General features: G+C 41.8%; 1 protein-coding gene across 2 annotated transcripts in view; it reads left to right on the top strand.

Annotated features, from left to right (window-relative positions):
- TTC7A (tetratricopeptide repeat domain 7A) overlaps positions 1-16,780 on the top strand; it is a 168,565-nt gene that overhangs the window by 125,133 nt on the left and 26,652 nt on the right. For both annotated transcript variants that reach the window (XM_058800754.1, XM_058800756.1), the window contains one exon: positions 6,180-6,382. In XM_058800754.1, the coding sequence (XP_058656737.1) occupies positions 6,180-6,382 (203 nt within the window). The remainder of the gene's footprint in view (positions 1-6,179; positions 6,383-16,780) is intronic.

Here is a 16,780-nt window from a genome sequence, read left to right on the forward strand (position 1 = left end):
CTTTCGCAAAACACTTGTGATTTATTTATTTTATTCCATATGGGCCAGTTCCTGGGAAAAAAGCTGTGTTAGAGGAGATGGGCTTTGTTCCACAAGAAAGTGTTGCTGGAGCCAGTGGGCTGAAGTCTCCAACGTGCTGGTCTGCAGCCATGGAGCCAGATCCTGGCAGCAGCCAGGGGTGCAGCCAGGCCCTCCCCTGCTGCCCCCTGCTCACCCAGCACAGCCTGTGTTTGCACAGCCTGCACATGGGCACTGCAGTGTTTGTCCTGCTCCAAGCTTTTAGCAGTCCTAAGCCCCCACAAGTTATTAACTCTGATATTAAAGCTGTTAATCAGGTGGGGGAGACATCTTTATTGATATTGCCAGAATGGCTGGGTCAGATACTCAGATACTGTCCTGTAATGCAGCACTGGTTGTTGAACCAATTCTAATTTCTTTAATTTATTTTTTTAAGCGCTTCCAAATTTTAGAATTTCAAGTTTAGAATATCCCCATTCACTGCTTGAGTTCTTGAGCTCCATAAAGGCTGCTAATTTTTGTGTCTCTTTACAGTGACACAAAGCACTGTGAAAAGCTGGAGCCTGGTGAGGGGGAACAGGAGAGAGTCCTTGCACCTCCATTTCTGAGGAGAATAAAGGTGTCTGCAAAGATGGCTCCTCTGCAGTATTTATTTACTAGGAGCACTTCAACTGGTGATAGAAATGGTAAAGTGAGCTGGTTTTGTCCCCTTCAAAATGAAGTTAAGAAACCAGCAGTGGTTCTGCTGAGCCTCCTGGTTCAGCAAGGTCTGTTCTAGACTTGTGGTAGAGACTAAAGATCACCAAATTCCCCCATTTCTCTTCATCTGAACATTCTCAAGCGGGATTAATAAGTTTTGTTCTACACTTTCAAGTTTGATTTATGTTATTTTCTGTCAAAAATAAATCTAAAAAGTCAAAAGGTCTTGCAGCCTTATGTCAGTACAGGGCATTTGGGATTGCTTCCTCCATTTCTGAGCCTTCTGGATGTTTCTCATTTCTGGAGCAGGATGTGAAACTTTGTGGACTGGTAATTCTTTGGCATGGACAATCTTCAAAGAACTTTTCTCAAAATCTGGGACATGCAAACATTCTCATGTGTCTTGAACGCTCACTTGTGATGGAAACAGGCAGCAGCTACCAATGCCTTTTGTTTAGCATTCTGTAGAAAATTTGCCAAGAGATGGAGAGAAACCTGTTGCACTGCCAGAGAATGACTAAGGGTACCGAAAAGTAGCATTTCCTCAGCTGCTCAGTAAGTTTGGACAGGTGATAAAATGTACACAGTCATGAAAGAGGCAGGACATTTGCTCATACCAGAGACAGAAAATAGGAATTTATACTTAACTGGGCTGTTAGTCATGTTTTGATTGCACCATTTAGTATAGAAGGTAGCTTGTGGCGCTTATGTGCTGCTTCCAAAAACCTTCACTGTAATGCTGCATTTGTAAATAAAGAAGCTTGGTGGTCATTTGTGAGACCTGAAGCTTGGGAATTTGAAGCCAGTCCCTGGAGTTCACTTTGCAGGCAAAGAAAGGGTATAAATCTATTGCCTCATTCAAAAGAGCAAGTGGCTGATCTCAGGTGTATGGGAACATGTTGCAATTTCTGTGCTTCATTTCTGTATCAAACGTTTGCATCAAATGGAATTATTGTAGTGAGGATATGCCTGGAGCAATCTTCTGCCTAATCTGCTACGAATTGTCAAGCTACTGCATGCAGGGTGGTGTCAGAGCATGGAACAACGACTAAACCTCACCTGCCAGCAAGGAAAGGCAGTGGGGGACCCTTTGTCATGGTAATAGCTCAGTATTAGCTCTGCTGATGGCAGAGTGGGTCTTTCCAGCTGGCTAAGGGCTCCTGCAGTAACAAGCATTAATAACTCCCGAAGGCAGATGATGTGGAACAAAAATCACCTTCCAACACCCTCACAGGTGTGTTCACCTTCTTGAGTGTGAAGGGCTGCTCTGCACTGTCCCATCCTGCTGGGCATTTGGCTGTTACCCTGGCCACATCACTCTGCAGTAACATTTTTGAGGTGGACAAGAGTAGAGTGCTTTAGATGCATCAGGCACACACAACAAGGGATGTGGAGCAGTCCCCTTTGTGGGAGTTCAGTGCTGCCTCTTGGATAACACCAAACGTGATTCACAAGTAACAAAATTTTAACTCTTTCACATTGCAGAAAAACATTTCAAATCTGTTTGATTTTTTTTTGGCTAGAATTAAAATAGTTGCTGCAATGACAAGCACTATCACTTCTGACACTGCTTTGAAATGGGGAATAGAGTCAGTGTTTAAGGTGATGTTGAACAGCTCTGTTTCTCAGACAGCAGTGTGATGCAGACATGACTGGGTTACACTGTTGTTTCACCCCTGATGGACTCCCTAACAGAGCTCTGCAAATAATTTTATCTTGGACAGAATAAAGGTGCTGACTGTAGGACACCCAGCTTTGTCAGTTTTCTGGGAACTGCTCTTGATTTGTGCATTTGTTAGGGGTCTTTGGAGAACAAGTAGATGATATGCTTCTGGCAATTTTCACTTGATTAAGGATCTTCACTGTAGTGAGCTTAAATGCTAGCAGAAATAGCTGAAAGAACTAGGAGCTTGTAATAGAAGTCAATAATATTCTCAGTGCTGCTGAGGCATGCTGCTCTCAGGGACTGGGCCCAGCATTAAAATGGGTCCATCAGTCCAGTTGCAAGTCCAGACAGAAGAGGCCATAGCCAGAGGACAGCAGTTGTTTGGAAGAACAGCAGAATAGTTTGGACAGTATTGCAAGAGAGCACAAATGGGCAACAAAAAGTGGATCTGAGAAAGGAATGAATCGTGCTAGGCTGAACCTTGAAGTCAGCTGTGGTCTCAGGGCAGGTGCAGGCTTCAAAAACTGAATACAAGGAGAGATTGAACCTGTCTTGGCCCATCCATGCAGTGCGCTGACTCTTTCTTGCAGGTGAGAGTGCTGAAATATTCCCTAATTTCAGTCATTACTCCAGAGAATAATAGAAGAGTGGTACATGCAGGATCATCATCTCTCTGCTCAGTAGCATTCAGAGAGCTTTTAGGTCAAAACAGAATGTAGATTTATTGAAGTTTTTATGGAGATGGTGTTAAGTGAGAGAGAGCAAGGAAGCTTGGTTTTAGATTCAAAGCTCTGAAAAAAGTCAGTACCAAGAACACTCCAGTACAATGATAAGAGGTTCATAAATGGTTTCCCTGAAGCATTGACCCTTTCACAGGATAAGAATTATAGATACTAGAAACCTGTGTCAGCATGAGAAGGTATTCTCTGCTTTGAAGTGGAACTGGATGCCAAGTCTCTGTAACAGAACTGCCTCACAAGGGCTGCAAATTTGGTTAGATGTTATTTACAGCAAAATTAGCTCATATAAGGAGATAGGCTGATTAATCCAGTGGACAGGAAGCTGCTGACCCAGGTAACATGAAAGCAGGTGTTTCAGTACCACTGAGGGTTTTACCATGGTAAATTTAATCGGTCCTTGTTTTTTGAGTTTGATTGATGACTGCCTCTAGCTGTGTTTTTATTCCATGTTACATAAGCATATCTTGTTATTCTGTAAATAAAATGAGTGTGTAATAGAAGTGAAAAATGAGTTTACAGAAAACACATTTTAATGCAGACCTAAATGATGTCCTTTAATGTCTATTTTTAGCTGGGTAGCTAAAAATTTTAGCATTCCTTTCCTTTCATAACTAAAAGGCACCCCTCTCATTCTTTTTTATGCAAATTAGGACTCCCACACCATTAAATCATTTTTATTGACTATTGAGCCTGCAAAGAAATGGACTGAACTTTTATATACTACATTACCATACCATAAAATACAGTTTGTAGTTCTTATTTAGATTCTGTGTTGCTGTACTTCCTCTAAATAATTGTTATTACTGAAGAAGACTTACAGGCACCATAGAAAGAATAAATACTCTCTATTTTGCATGCATTGAAGCACCGTGCCTGATTTCACATCTAAACCCACTTGCTCCCAGTTAGTTCTCTTCTGAAATGAAACAAGTCACATGAGGCTCTTAGTTGCTAATAGAGCTTGAACTATGGCAGTATCCAGAACTTCTGCTGACTTCAGACAGTGCCAGGATTTCACCCCTTCTTTTGTGCTGCTAAGTTTGTGCAAACTTTGGGGAGGGAGTGTTCATCTTCAGGCTGTGAAGTGTCGCTCTGCACATCCCCAGGCTCATTAATGCCACATGCATGGCGTCAGCTGCTATGCAGCACTTGGCAGGAAAACACTCTGTTCCTTGGAAGTGCAAGGAAAATACTGTCCTCCCACCAATTTTTGCATAAGGCTGTGCACATATTCAGCTTGACAAGGTACATGGCCTTGCCTTCTGTTATTATAGATAGCTGCAGCCTTTTGGAGCCAAGGGAAGGGATGCATGCAGAGATTTTATGATTAACCAGGAAGAAATGTGTATGAGTCATTCTGAAAGAATATAACTCTTCTGAAGGAGCTAATATTTTGCTCATGTTGACAGCCTTGGAGAATGACATTTATCTTGTACCACAACCTAGGCATGGCTGAGAAATATTCAAGCATTTTCTCAACAATGTCTCACCCTTCTTCTGGAAAGGTCACCTCAGAAGCACAAGGGTGTTCAGCCATGCTGTTATTTCACTACAGAATCATTTTTGGTGTGCCAGTAGTAATGCCATTTAGAATCCCAGTCTCATAGGCCAAGGTGGATCCTTCCTGTGGTCAGGCAGGGGACTGCCTTTGAGCTGCTTCCCTGCTCACCTCTAGCAAGCTCCACGTGACCAAGCCAAGTCCCCACAGTCATCTGGGTCTCCCAGTGTTTCAAAATTGCACAGTTTCAAAGATATTCAAGAGGAATTTTCACTCTAATTTCCCCCCTCACAGACACTTCCTAAGAATATTCACTGCCTTAAAAAGTCAGGACATTTAAGGTTGTGTCTAATTTCAGAATTGTTATTCTAAATCTAGAGCCTGAATTAGTAATTTTGAATTGGACTCTTGAACTGTCAATACTTACTGCATTACGTCAGTTAAAAAAAAATAAGAGAGAGACTGAGTTTTTGCAGCGAGTGCATGTTGAACACAGGTTATGGACCAAAGAGCAATTCCTGCCTGTATGAAGAGTATTTCATCTACATACATGCTTACATGCGTGTGTTATGTGTATATATATTTAAAAACAGTTTCCCTTTTCAATTACATGTGGCAGTGAAAACTGAGTATCACTTTTTGACCTTTTGAAAGAATTAGAATTCCAATTTCAGTTGGAAGGGATCTACAACAATTATCCAGTCCAACACCACAATTATCTAGTCCAAATCCTGAGAAATGTTAAAGTTCAGCCATGAGATACATTATGAAATTTATCACGAGACATTATTTTATTAACAAGTTGACATTCAAACATGTAAATATGCCTGTTTCATATTTTTTCTAAGCAAACCACTAAGATAGTTGCTGATAGTTCAAGAAAGTGAGCAGTCTCTTCCAAGAGCTGTATTTTGTTTTTCTGTAATGTATGAAGATGTAAATAGATGAATACACAATATAAATAAGTCTATATTATAAGGGCCTTTTGATTTTAACAGTCTCTGAAAAATTAAGAGACAGTTGTCTCATAAACTTGCCAAATAAGAAGAGAAAAACATTTTAAATCATCTTTTTAAATGGGAAAGTACTCTCCTAAGTAAGTTATCTAGTGTCCAGCTCAGATGTGTTCTATTACTCTGACATTTTTGAAGTTCTCACTAGACAGTGATAGCTTACTCTGTTCTTTTTTCTTCTCCAGATTATTTGGAAATACCTCTGATGACTCCAAGTAGCCTCCTTAGGACTCAGTTCAGCACCATTTATCTTCCCAATGGAGGAATCCTTAAGGCCTTTGTCAGGACACCACCCAAAGGTGTCCATGAACATCTGGATAGATTCCTTAGCATTAGGAAAAGATACATTCAGTGAATCCAGTTATGATAATAAGCACTAACCATAGTACAAAGCATTGTGCAGGATTATGGCCTCATGTTTTAATATGCTTAAGTAAGTCAGATGATATATAATTAATACGAAGAAAGGTCTCTGCTTCATTTCATCTAATGGCAGGGTGTTCTTTGCTTTATTTTTATGGCTTGGTGTTTTGTTTTTCCTTCAGCTGAACTCTTCCTGGAACAGCAGCATCTCAAAGAAGCAGGCTTTTGTACCCAGGAGGCAGCTAGTCTTTTCCCCACATCTCATGCTGTACTGTACATGCGTGGGAGGCTTGCAGAGATGAAAGGCAATTTGGAGGAGGCTAAGCAATTGTATGATGAAGCGCTCACCGTGAATCCAGCTGGAGTGGAAATTATGCACAGCCTGGTGAGTTTGCAGGGGCTCAGCTCCATTATAGTATTTATGTTCCTGATTAACTGTAATAAAAGGGGAGAGGGCTTATGCTTGCTCTGGATGCCATTGTCTTCCTAATCCTGAGAGCAAGTGGCCATTCCAAGAATAAATTGGGTAGTTTGAACCTCTATTTTAAGACTGGATTGAATTTTTAGCTAATTAGGACTTGTGTCAAAAGTAAATATTTTAATTGACAAAGGCTGATACTTTTGGGAGTCAACTCACTTACATTGTCTTTGCTGCTTTTCCTACTAACTGTTATGCATTTTAAATAAGCAGTACACTGATGTTTGAAGGATCTAAAGAACTAAATCACTAAAGATGGATGGATGGATGGATGGATGGATGGATGGATGGATGGATGGATGGATGGATGGATGGATGGATGGATGGGTAGATAGATAGATAGATAGATAGATAGATAGATAGATAGATAGATAGATAGATAGATAGATAGATATGGGATTTATAAAACTTAGGCTGGTTTCTTTTATCTGTTAAAATCAAGATAAACTACGAGTTTACAATAAAACGAATCTGTTACTGTTATAAGCTGCAGCTTGGTTCCAGCCTTGTGTAGGGGCAGGGACTCCACACTGGTGGGGTTTTTTTTGGTAACACTCCTACCCAGCAAGTATTCTTTTTCTCTGTGGCACCAAGCCCAAAGCTGTTTTCCAGACACTGGGCCCAGAGCTTAATAACAATAGTAATTATACAGGGAGCTTTGTGGAAGACCAAAAGCCAGTTCTCGTGTGAAATCAGAGCAGTTAATCATGTTTCATCAATGCTGTGTCTTGTTAACTGTAGCCCTTACCAGGTCACTCTTAGTAATTTTAGAAGTTTGTCCTGACTAACTTAATTTTTACAGGAATTCTGTATCCTTGTGACTGCTTAGTGTCTTTGCTAGCATATTTGTATCTCCTGGCATAGATATGGTCCTGATGAGGTTTGCTGGCAACTCCAAAACTGAAGGGGTATCAGTGTACAAGACATCAAATGTTAAGTGAAGTTACAATTAACAGAAATCATAGAACCTACAGGCACAGGGCAAGATATTTGATAATAATAACTGTTCAGTACAAAAATAGCAAATGAATAGCTGGTGCATGTCAGGAGAACATTACAAGGCTGCTGTACACATGTCAGGCTTATATGGGGCAATAATATAACTTTGTTGTTGTGATACAGCCTTCACAAATTCACTCAGTAAAAACTAAGCTAGATGAAATGATGTTCCTTGCTCTGTCATAATTTAAGAGAAGTTGTTGATACCAGAGAAGCCATCAAATTAGGTGCCAACATGATACTAATAGCTCTCATTTTTGTCTTATGTTATGGACATAACCACATTCTGAGTCTTCTTTCAGTTGCTTGCAATTTTCTGAAACTATAGTAACTTGGAATAAAAGTTTCCAAGGTGCATATCTCAGATGTTCTTGCCCAGTTTACTTCAGAAAATGTCATTCCAACATGGCTTTGCTGTTTCTGAAAAGGAGGCTAAAAGAGGAGACCTTAAAAGCTTCTGCAATATCTTCTTTATGGTGCCTTGTTATCTCCAGGTTTTGTCAGGAATGGGTAGCAAATGAATGTGCTTTTTACCATAATATTTCTTAGGTTATCCAAGTTGTAACCTTTAAAAATCACATATATGCTTAGTAGGTAAGTATTTCTGAAAGTTTTAAGGAGCCTGTGAATGCTTATTCCCCTCTAACTCCAGTAATTTTCAAGAAGGGCAAGAGAATAACTCTTGTAACTACAGGCCTGTCTGTGGTTACCAGTCTCTCTTCAGTGACTGGTAAAATGATAGACATTATTCCAGGAGGTATTGAAAAACACCAGAAAGGCAGTGCAAGCATTGGGCACAGCCAGCATGGGCTCATGAGGGCCCCTGTGCCAGGGCCACCCTGGGTGTATGTGCAGCATGGGGCATGAGGGACTGGCAAGCTGCTTCACAGAAAGGGACCTGGGCTCCTGGTCAGTGATGAGGTGAACCTGAGCCAGCAGGGCCCTGGCAGCCAGGAGGGCCAGCCCTGTCCTGGGGGGCATCAGGGACAGCATCACAGCTGGGCAAGGGAGGGGATTGTCCTGCTCTGCTCTGAGCTGGGGCAGCCTCACCTCCTGTGCTGGGGGAAGTTTGAGGTGCCCCAGTGTAAGAAGGGAATTAAACTCTCAGAGAGTGTCCAAAGGAGGGCAGCCAAAACAGGGAAGGTCTTGAGGGAAGCCATATGAGGAGCAGCTGGGGTCACTTAGTCTGTTCAGCCTGGAGAAGAGGAGACTGGGGACAGCATTTACAACTTCCTCATGAGAGCAAGAGGAGGGGCAGGCACTGATCTCTCTGTGGTGACAGTGACAGGACCTGAGGGAATGGCCTGAAGTTGTGTCAGGGAGGGTTAGGTTGGATATAAGGGAAAGATTCTTCACCCAGAGGAAGATTTGGCCCTGGAATGGCATCCCAGAGAAGTGGTCACAGCCCTGAGCCTGCCAGAGTTCAGGAAGCAGTTGGACAATGCTCTCAGACACATGGAATGACTCTTGGGGCTGCCTTGTGTGAGACCAAGGGATGGTGTCGGTGATTCCTGTGGGTCTCTTCCAGTTCAGAGTATTCCATGATGATGTTTTAGTCAAGGGATGGATGTAAAATTCAGAAGAGCTGAAAAAGAGAGTAAGATGAGAAATTTGAGGGCAGAGACTCAGTCTGTAAGTAAGTATGGAAGAGGAAAGAAACTCAAAAAGTGAGAAAAATACAGATAGATAGAAAATAGGATAAGATAGATAATGCCAGATAGGACTGGATAGATAAGAAGACGTGGATGGAGGTGTGGGCATGCTGGAAAGAGTGAATTAAAGAGGTCAATCTGGAGAATGACAAAGAGGCAGGAACCTGTGAGAGTACTTCCTTTCCATGCTCTTCAGCCTCCTTAAGATTCTGAATCTTCCCATCCTGGTGCCAGCAAATATCAGTGAAAATCACTTGCTTAAGATGTACCTCACCTCCTTTAGCTTGGCCCTGCTGCAGACTGTGGTTCACACCTGTTAGCTAAGATAGCAGAGATCTGGTCTATCCCTGCTGATATGAATCATGGCAGTAGTTACATGGTGCCACATAATGGCATTCCTTTATGTGCTTTTCCAAAAGCTAGGAAATTGCACATAACAAGTTAGAAGCATCTGATGAGCAGTATAGAAATGTCTGTAAAGAAATTAATCATTCTGCCTTCAGAATAGAGCTGGAATAATGTGCAGTAAACAAGGCTTTTAGGGCTATACATCAAATAAAAAGGGTGAAAATAAAATATTGAATGGCTGCTGGCTAAGTGATTTTGTCCTGTGTTCTGAATGAGGCACTGTCCCCATGGAGAACTTAAGACTGGGTTTATGCAATTGAGGATGTAATGTGACAAGTGGTAAATTCTGAATGTCCTCAAGGCCATCAGAAGAAAACTGAATGTCTTTCTGAAATGTATGTATTAGCCAAGTACTAGCTGTACTTTTATTAAAAATACAAGTTCTTGAGCACAGTATGTTCAGTCCCCTACCAGAGAGAAATATATGTCTTGGATTATGCAAGAGGGCAGACTAGATTATGAACTAGATCCACAGGGTTTGAAATTATGCAAAACATGTCCACAGGCAGATGTAATTGAATTCACACATGTTTCTGTGCTGGTCCCTCCAGTTTGAATACATTGTTCTCCCACTCTAGTAGTACTGTTGTGGATATGTAATAATTTAGAGAAAGAGGATCTGCTTGTGAGAATTGCTATTTGACTTGGTACAATTGCCATCCAACTGACCTAGTCCACTTTAAGGGAGAGCTCTGCTGTAGACAGTGCTGAGCCTCCCTGGTGTACCAGCATCAATTAGCAAAGTAGTCATGTCTCTTCCCCTGGGCTCTTGGAACTGGGTTGTCAAAGCTAAATTTGGAAAATTCCAACCTGAAGAGTGTTGCTGGCTTTAAATGAAGGGCACAGATCTAGCAATGAATGAGTCCATTGGGTGTCAGTAACTTCACCTTTACCCAGTGTAGACTCACCACCATAACACACACAAGCTGTCTCTGCACAGCTGAAATGGCTGTGTTGTGCTGTGACTGTAGGGTGTTTACAATAGCAATCAAATTAGCGTGTTTTCCATATAAAGCACGCTGCAGCATGGCAGAGCAGCACCGTACAGCAGCACTGCAGCACCAGGAGTGTCCCCGGGGGTGGGTGCCGTGCTCTGCTTCATCCAGGGGCCTTTGGCACTTTGTGTCCAGTGCTGTGGTTGGGAAACCACAGGCACTTGGAAAATCCCACACACAGCAGCTGTGCTGCTTCCTGTAACACTTGCAGTTTCTGAGTGATGTCACAGGATCCTTAAGCCTGGATCAGGAATCCACCATTGGCCTTTACAGAGTAAATACTATTGGCTAACACCTAAACTAAGGAAGTATATTTGTTGAGGAATTTTGTTTTCATTTGAAAAAGACACACAGAATCAGTTTTCAGGGCTATTTGAAGCATAATCCTGGTGAGGTGAGCAGCTACTCCTTTGGTTAGATAGCTGTTGGCTGCCAGAAACAGCTTGGGTTGGTCCCTAAGAGTTGTAAATCATGTGAGACCATGGTTTCTTTAATAAATACAACTTGCTGGGGTTCTTTTTCCACATTTCTCCTGATGCCATCTCAAAAATTTCTGTCATTCCTTCCTTTAGTAGAAAAGCTCTGTTTCCTTCTTCCCTTTCACGGGCTCCTTCTGGGGCCTGCTTGCACAGGTCATAGAGCATTTCTCCCTCCTGGGGTCTGATGGAGTTTCTACTGAGCAGGTATCTTTGCTGCTCTGGAAACAAGGGCTTAGTCCATGTCTCCTTCTCTTACACTGTGACCTGTGACAGCACATTTCTACAACCAAATAACTATGGCTTTCTTCAGTATGTACCAAATTTGGTTATATAACATCATGCAATACACAGCTTTGGGATGGTGATAACAAAACTGACATGTGCCCAACCAAGTCAGAAAATATAACATAAGTTGGGGCAGATAACACCTCCTTTTAAAGCAATACACAAATCCACCTACCTGTATGTAACTAGAGAAAGACACTGAAATTTGTTAGTTCCCAGCTACTGTGCATTCAGTACCATTCTCACTTTTGATTCAGAGGAGGAGAAAACCAAGGCCAGCATGTTGCATTTGTGTCCGAAAGCTCTGTATGTGATATTTCAAGTTAAACTAAGCTTGTACTGAGATATTTGAAAGACTTCTGCCCAGCATGCATTTCACACAGCACTTTGTCAAGTCACAGCAATTCTCAACATGTTTTAGTTCAAGGAAGAGAAAGAATTGTCAATTTAAGGGAAGGAAATGGGCACCCTCATCTCCATCACTGTTCCAGATTTAATGAAAACAATAAAAAATACCATCAAAACAAAGCAAAAAAATTGCTTGACTCATACTTGGATATTACTAAATGCAAGGGAAGGCTGTAATGATTTCTTGTTTCTCTTGAAGGCTGGGGCAAGGGCAATAAGGTTGGTATCAGAATGTGGTGTAGCTGTCTGCACTACCTCATCTCTATCCTTGACAGCAAAACAAAGCTGCTATGTATTGGGTTTTGTTCATAATGTGTCCCTGTTCATAATGTGGTCTGTTGTGATCACGTGAATGGGTGGAAAACACAATCTTGTGATCACATTTGATTTGCTCCATAACGAAATCAAAGAGAATACACAGCTAACAGAGGTTGTGCTAATCATGAGTGGTTCTTTGGCTGTCATCTGCACCACGAAACATAAGATTGGCAGCCATGCAGGAAGGGTTCACAGTCACTGGGTATTCTCCAACTGAAGTTGGAAAAACAAACTGGATTTAAGTCACCTAAGCTGGGCCGACAAATTGGCTGTAGGCTGTTTGGTGACCATCATTTTCCAAGATTAGTGTAGATTGTGGCCTTGCCACAGGAAGACCTGGTTATTGTCTGGGAGAAGTTCTTTGTGGTAAATGCAGCTGGGGACATAGTACCCACATACCAGAATCACAGGATGGTTGAGGTTGGAAGGGATCTTGGGAGATCCTGTAGTCCAACTCCAGCTCCCTGGTTAACAGGTTCAGCTAGAGTAGGATACCAGGACCATTTCCAGCTGGGCAAGTTGCTCCAAGGATGGAGCAACCTCTGTGTGTTCTCTTCCAGTGTTTGATCACCCTTACAGTAAACAAACCTTTGAGTAATGTTTAAATGGAATTTCTCGTGTTTCTGTTTCTGCTCTTTCAGTCATGAGATATCCCTGAGAAGTTCTAAGAGGTCTCACTTCTTTGCACCTTACCATCAGGCATTTAACTGTACTGATAAGATTTCCCCTCTCTCCTACAAGGCTGAGCAGTGCCAGCTCTCAGCTTCTCCTTGATGCTCCAGTCCCTTGCTGATCTCAATGCCCCTTTGCCTGGACTCTCTCCAGTGTGTCCATGTCTTGTACTGGAGAGCCCAGAACTGGACACGGTGCTCTGGGTGTGGCCTCACCAGTGCTGCGTGGAGGTGCAGGATGAACTCCCTCAACCTTTGGCAACACTCTTTCCAGTGCAGCCCAGGATACTGTGAGCTGCCTTTGCTGCAAGGGCACACTGCTGGCCCATGGCCAGCTGCTTGTTCTCCAAGTCCTTTTCTGCAAAGCTGTGCTTCATCCAGCCATCACCCCCCTCCCCAAAGTGAATCTGAAGCTATTACCAGGAATTTTTTCTGCAAGTAGATACTAAACATAACATTGGCATGACTGTATCAGGTCAGGCCAGAGGTTCAAGTACTCCTTCTCACCAGCAGCAGCAAAGTGCCTAGGAAAGAATGAGGCCAGGGCAGGCATACATGCTACTTCTGAGGTGAGGACTTAGCTTGGGGACATCCCAAAGTAGAGGTGGATTGTACTTGCATAGTAATTCCCAGTGGATTTTTCCTTCATGAGCTTGTCTTGAGCCTGTGTTAGAGCTTTCATCATCCACAATACCCTTTGGCAAGGAGACCCACAGGTCTCTTTTCTGCTGTACAAAGAACTGCCAAATTCTCTATGTTCTTGATGCAGCTCTTCTTAGCTACACTGATGCACCCTATTCTCACTTTGGAAGACATAACTTACTCATGATTTTTATTCATCCCCTTCCCATTACTGATTTTGCAGGTATCTGTCACTGAGCCAGTTCCATTCCTTTCATTATTGCTGTTACCTCTGAACTTCTTACTGTTCTTTTTAAGATAAGCAGGCTAGAGCAAATAATGGATTTACAGAAAAATAGCTTAGCTTCAAAGGCAGTGGTTTAGATTCAGTGTTTAAAAAAACCTTGTCCACCTCTTAGTCTGTTACTCATGTAATTATATCTATATCCATTTTCATAGAAGTACTAGAAATAGTGTTCTATTTCAGCTGGTTTGTATTAACCTGATTTTTTTATCAAAGCTCTGTTTCTATCTCCTCATGCCTGTAGGGGCAGGATTTTGTTTTCTGAGTGGTCAGCATCTCTGATAAATGTGTGGTTATAAATAATAGCAGTAAGCAGTGTAATACCTGTCTCAGGTCCTTGCAGACATGTCAGTGTCCCAGTCTGTGAGTACAACACAGCCAGCAAGTGTGCAGTTCTAGTCTTTGCTAGGTAGATATATATATACACACATTTCATTTTGCTTGCCAGAGACATCCTTTTAGCTGGCAGAATACAAATCTTGCTCTGCTGGTAATGCTAGAAGCTGAAGAGCTTGATTGAGAACAGATTTTTTTTATAGATTATGTTCCTTTTGCCCAAGATAAGTGCATGGCTCTTGATTAGATTTGAGTGTTTAAAAACTATATGATGCTTTATTTAAATCGTCTGCTCTTATTTATTCAGTGGGGTGCAAGGGCTGAATAAAAACAAAAAGACTTTGCAAAGTCTTGGACTGTTTAATTTGGCCTTCATCATGTACTTAGGATTCAATTTCATGTTCATTTTAGTAGAAGAGTCAACCTATTGTCTCCAGACTCGCATTTGGTAGCATCAGGGTAATTTGAAGACTACAGTTTGTACTGATTAGTACATGGAAATGAATTATTTCTGTTCATTTATTTCATTTTACCTCACAGTATGGTGCATGCATCCTTGTTTTCAAGGGCATCCATTCATGTAATAAAACATGGCTTGATTGCTTAATATTTTCAAGGATGACATGTGTTACTTCCTTGGGGATTTGTTTCATACTGCCATGCAGTAATGGTATAAATCACAGGGCAGATTCTCTGCATGGGTAGATTATCATGGCTCCATCATACCAAGGTCTGTATGTCTTGTAAGGTAGCTAGGATGCTAATTAAAACCATTTTTACCTTGAATACTGAAATTGGAATGCATTCTATGTTTAAATGTGAGAACAAAAGAGTTTAGTTGTCACATTAATGGAGTTATTTATCTTCTAAGGAGCTGTTTTGTGGGTGTAGTTTACCCAATTTGTTGCCTATTTTGTAGATAGGTGTGCTGTGGTCTGTTTCCATTTTCTAGCGACATTTCTTGCTCAGTTTTTTTGTATTTGTGTACAGAGAATTGAACATGACAATTAAAATGCATGCCCCAGTCGCTAGGACAACTGTGCATTTGTCTTGAGTGTAATTAGGTGGATAATTGTGTCTGGAGAGACACAGTGAATGACCTGTTTTTGTCTCTTCTGGAGAGGCTTCTTCCTGCTGCTCCCCTTGCTCCTGCTTAGGCAAAGGTAGTAAGCAGAGTCAAGGACTGGGCAATTTTGAGGAATTGGACAGTTGTATTACTTTTGTGATACTGAAAAATAGTTTTCATGATCACAGCTACTACTTAAGAGGAATCTTTGAGAAACTGCTGTCATAAGAGCTTGAATTGCAGTAGGTAATGCCTGCAAAATAATTTTTAGCTATTCTTTAGCATACAAAACCACCAAAGATTTACTCATAATACTGTTTAAGGGTCTAGGTTTTTTTCCTTAATACACATATACTTTACATTCATTACTTTAAATATTTTTGTATGGTGTCAGATGTAAAATGTAAAACAGAATGTAACACCTGCTTCAAGAGACAGCTATTTTAAGGTTTGAAGGTATGTATTGACTACAGTTTTTTATTGCGTGCTGTTTGTGTGATCCTAGGTCGATGTGGCTTATGAGTTGTAGCAAAAATGCATAGAAACAGAAATATACCAACCAATACTGATGTTAAAGTACCTCAGGTACTCCCTAGAACATATCCTCCAGGTCTGAGCTGTGCTGCTGGGGCTGTGTGGGGGTGCTGCCACAGAGGGCATCGCTTGGTGTCTCAGAGAGACACACAGCACCCAAAGCAAGTGTTTGAGAGCAGGCGAGCTCCAGCTTTCTCTTCCCAAGCTAAGCACCGTTTCCTGGTGTTTATAAAGCACTTCAGGCGGGGGCTTTGCTACTGTTGTGCAACAGGGTGTGCCTTTCTCTTTCAGGGAGCAAAGAGCTGCGACTCCGTCATTTTCCATTGAAGGCAATTCAGTGGAGAGGCTGGAGAGGAGGTGGAGCCCTGGCTCTCACCACCGCTGGCACGGCCAGCCCTGCTGCACTTCCAGCTCTGATTATGTGTCACACTTTACTCTAAACCTCTGTAAAACAGGGATGAAGCTACTAATCTACTTCATCTGGGGTTTGTGGAGCTTAATTAATATCTGCACATACTTTCAGATGACAGACACACTGTAAGCGCAAAATCTTATTTATTCTAATTATATGTCTAGATGCCTTTATTCATGGAGGATTTTGGACCACAAATTATTTTAGACAAAGTACTGCAACTGTTCAGCACAAATTATGTGCTTTACAGCTTTGAGTACCCTTATGTCCCTAACATAAAGTAGTGGTGAAAACGTCATTGTGGTGGGAGTGGTGTTTAGGAGACAGATCTGCAAACTCTTTCTTCCTCTAGCAAGGATTTGTTTTCATTAGAGCAATCTGCTGTGCCTGTGTGTTGTGCCTTGCCCTCAACTGTATGGATACATTCTTAGAGTGGTGCTGTGGAGGACAGAGTAAAGCAGAAGCAAATATGACTCTGAGGACTTTGTAGCACAGCCCTCTCCTCTTCCTGGGGATAAGATATGACAACGCCTGCAAAAAATAGCTTTTTGCAGGGGGAGGGAGGGTGCTTCCTTTCTCTGGCAGTGAATGGATCCTCCTGCTCTGCAAATTCAGTACAAGCAGACCATCCTTGTACCAGTACAGCTCTGCAGTTTTTCCCTGGTGAGAAAGGGGTTGGATTTTTTAAGGCAGAGATGACAGACCTAAAGGTAGAAGCCACATTAGAATAACAGTCATTACAAGCAATTCCAAAAATGGAGCAACCTTGAATGAAGTGCCTTTTTTTTTCCTTTTCCTTCCTTAAGTAAGTAATAGT

Source organism: Ammospiza caudacuta, chromosome 3 (assembly GCF_027887145.1).
Source record: "Ammospiza caudacuta isolate bAmmCau1 chromosome 3, bAmmCau1.pri, whole genome shotgun sequence".
Lineage (NCBI taxonomy): Eukaryota > Metazoa > Chordata > Aves > Passeriformes > Passerellidae > Ammospiza > Ammospiza caudacuta.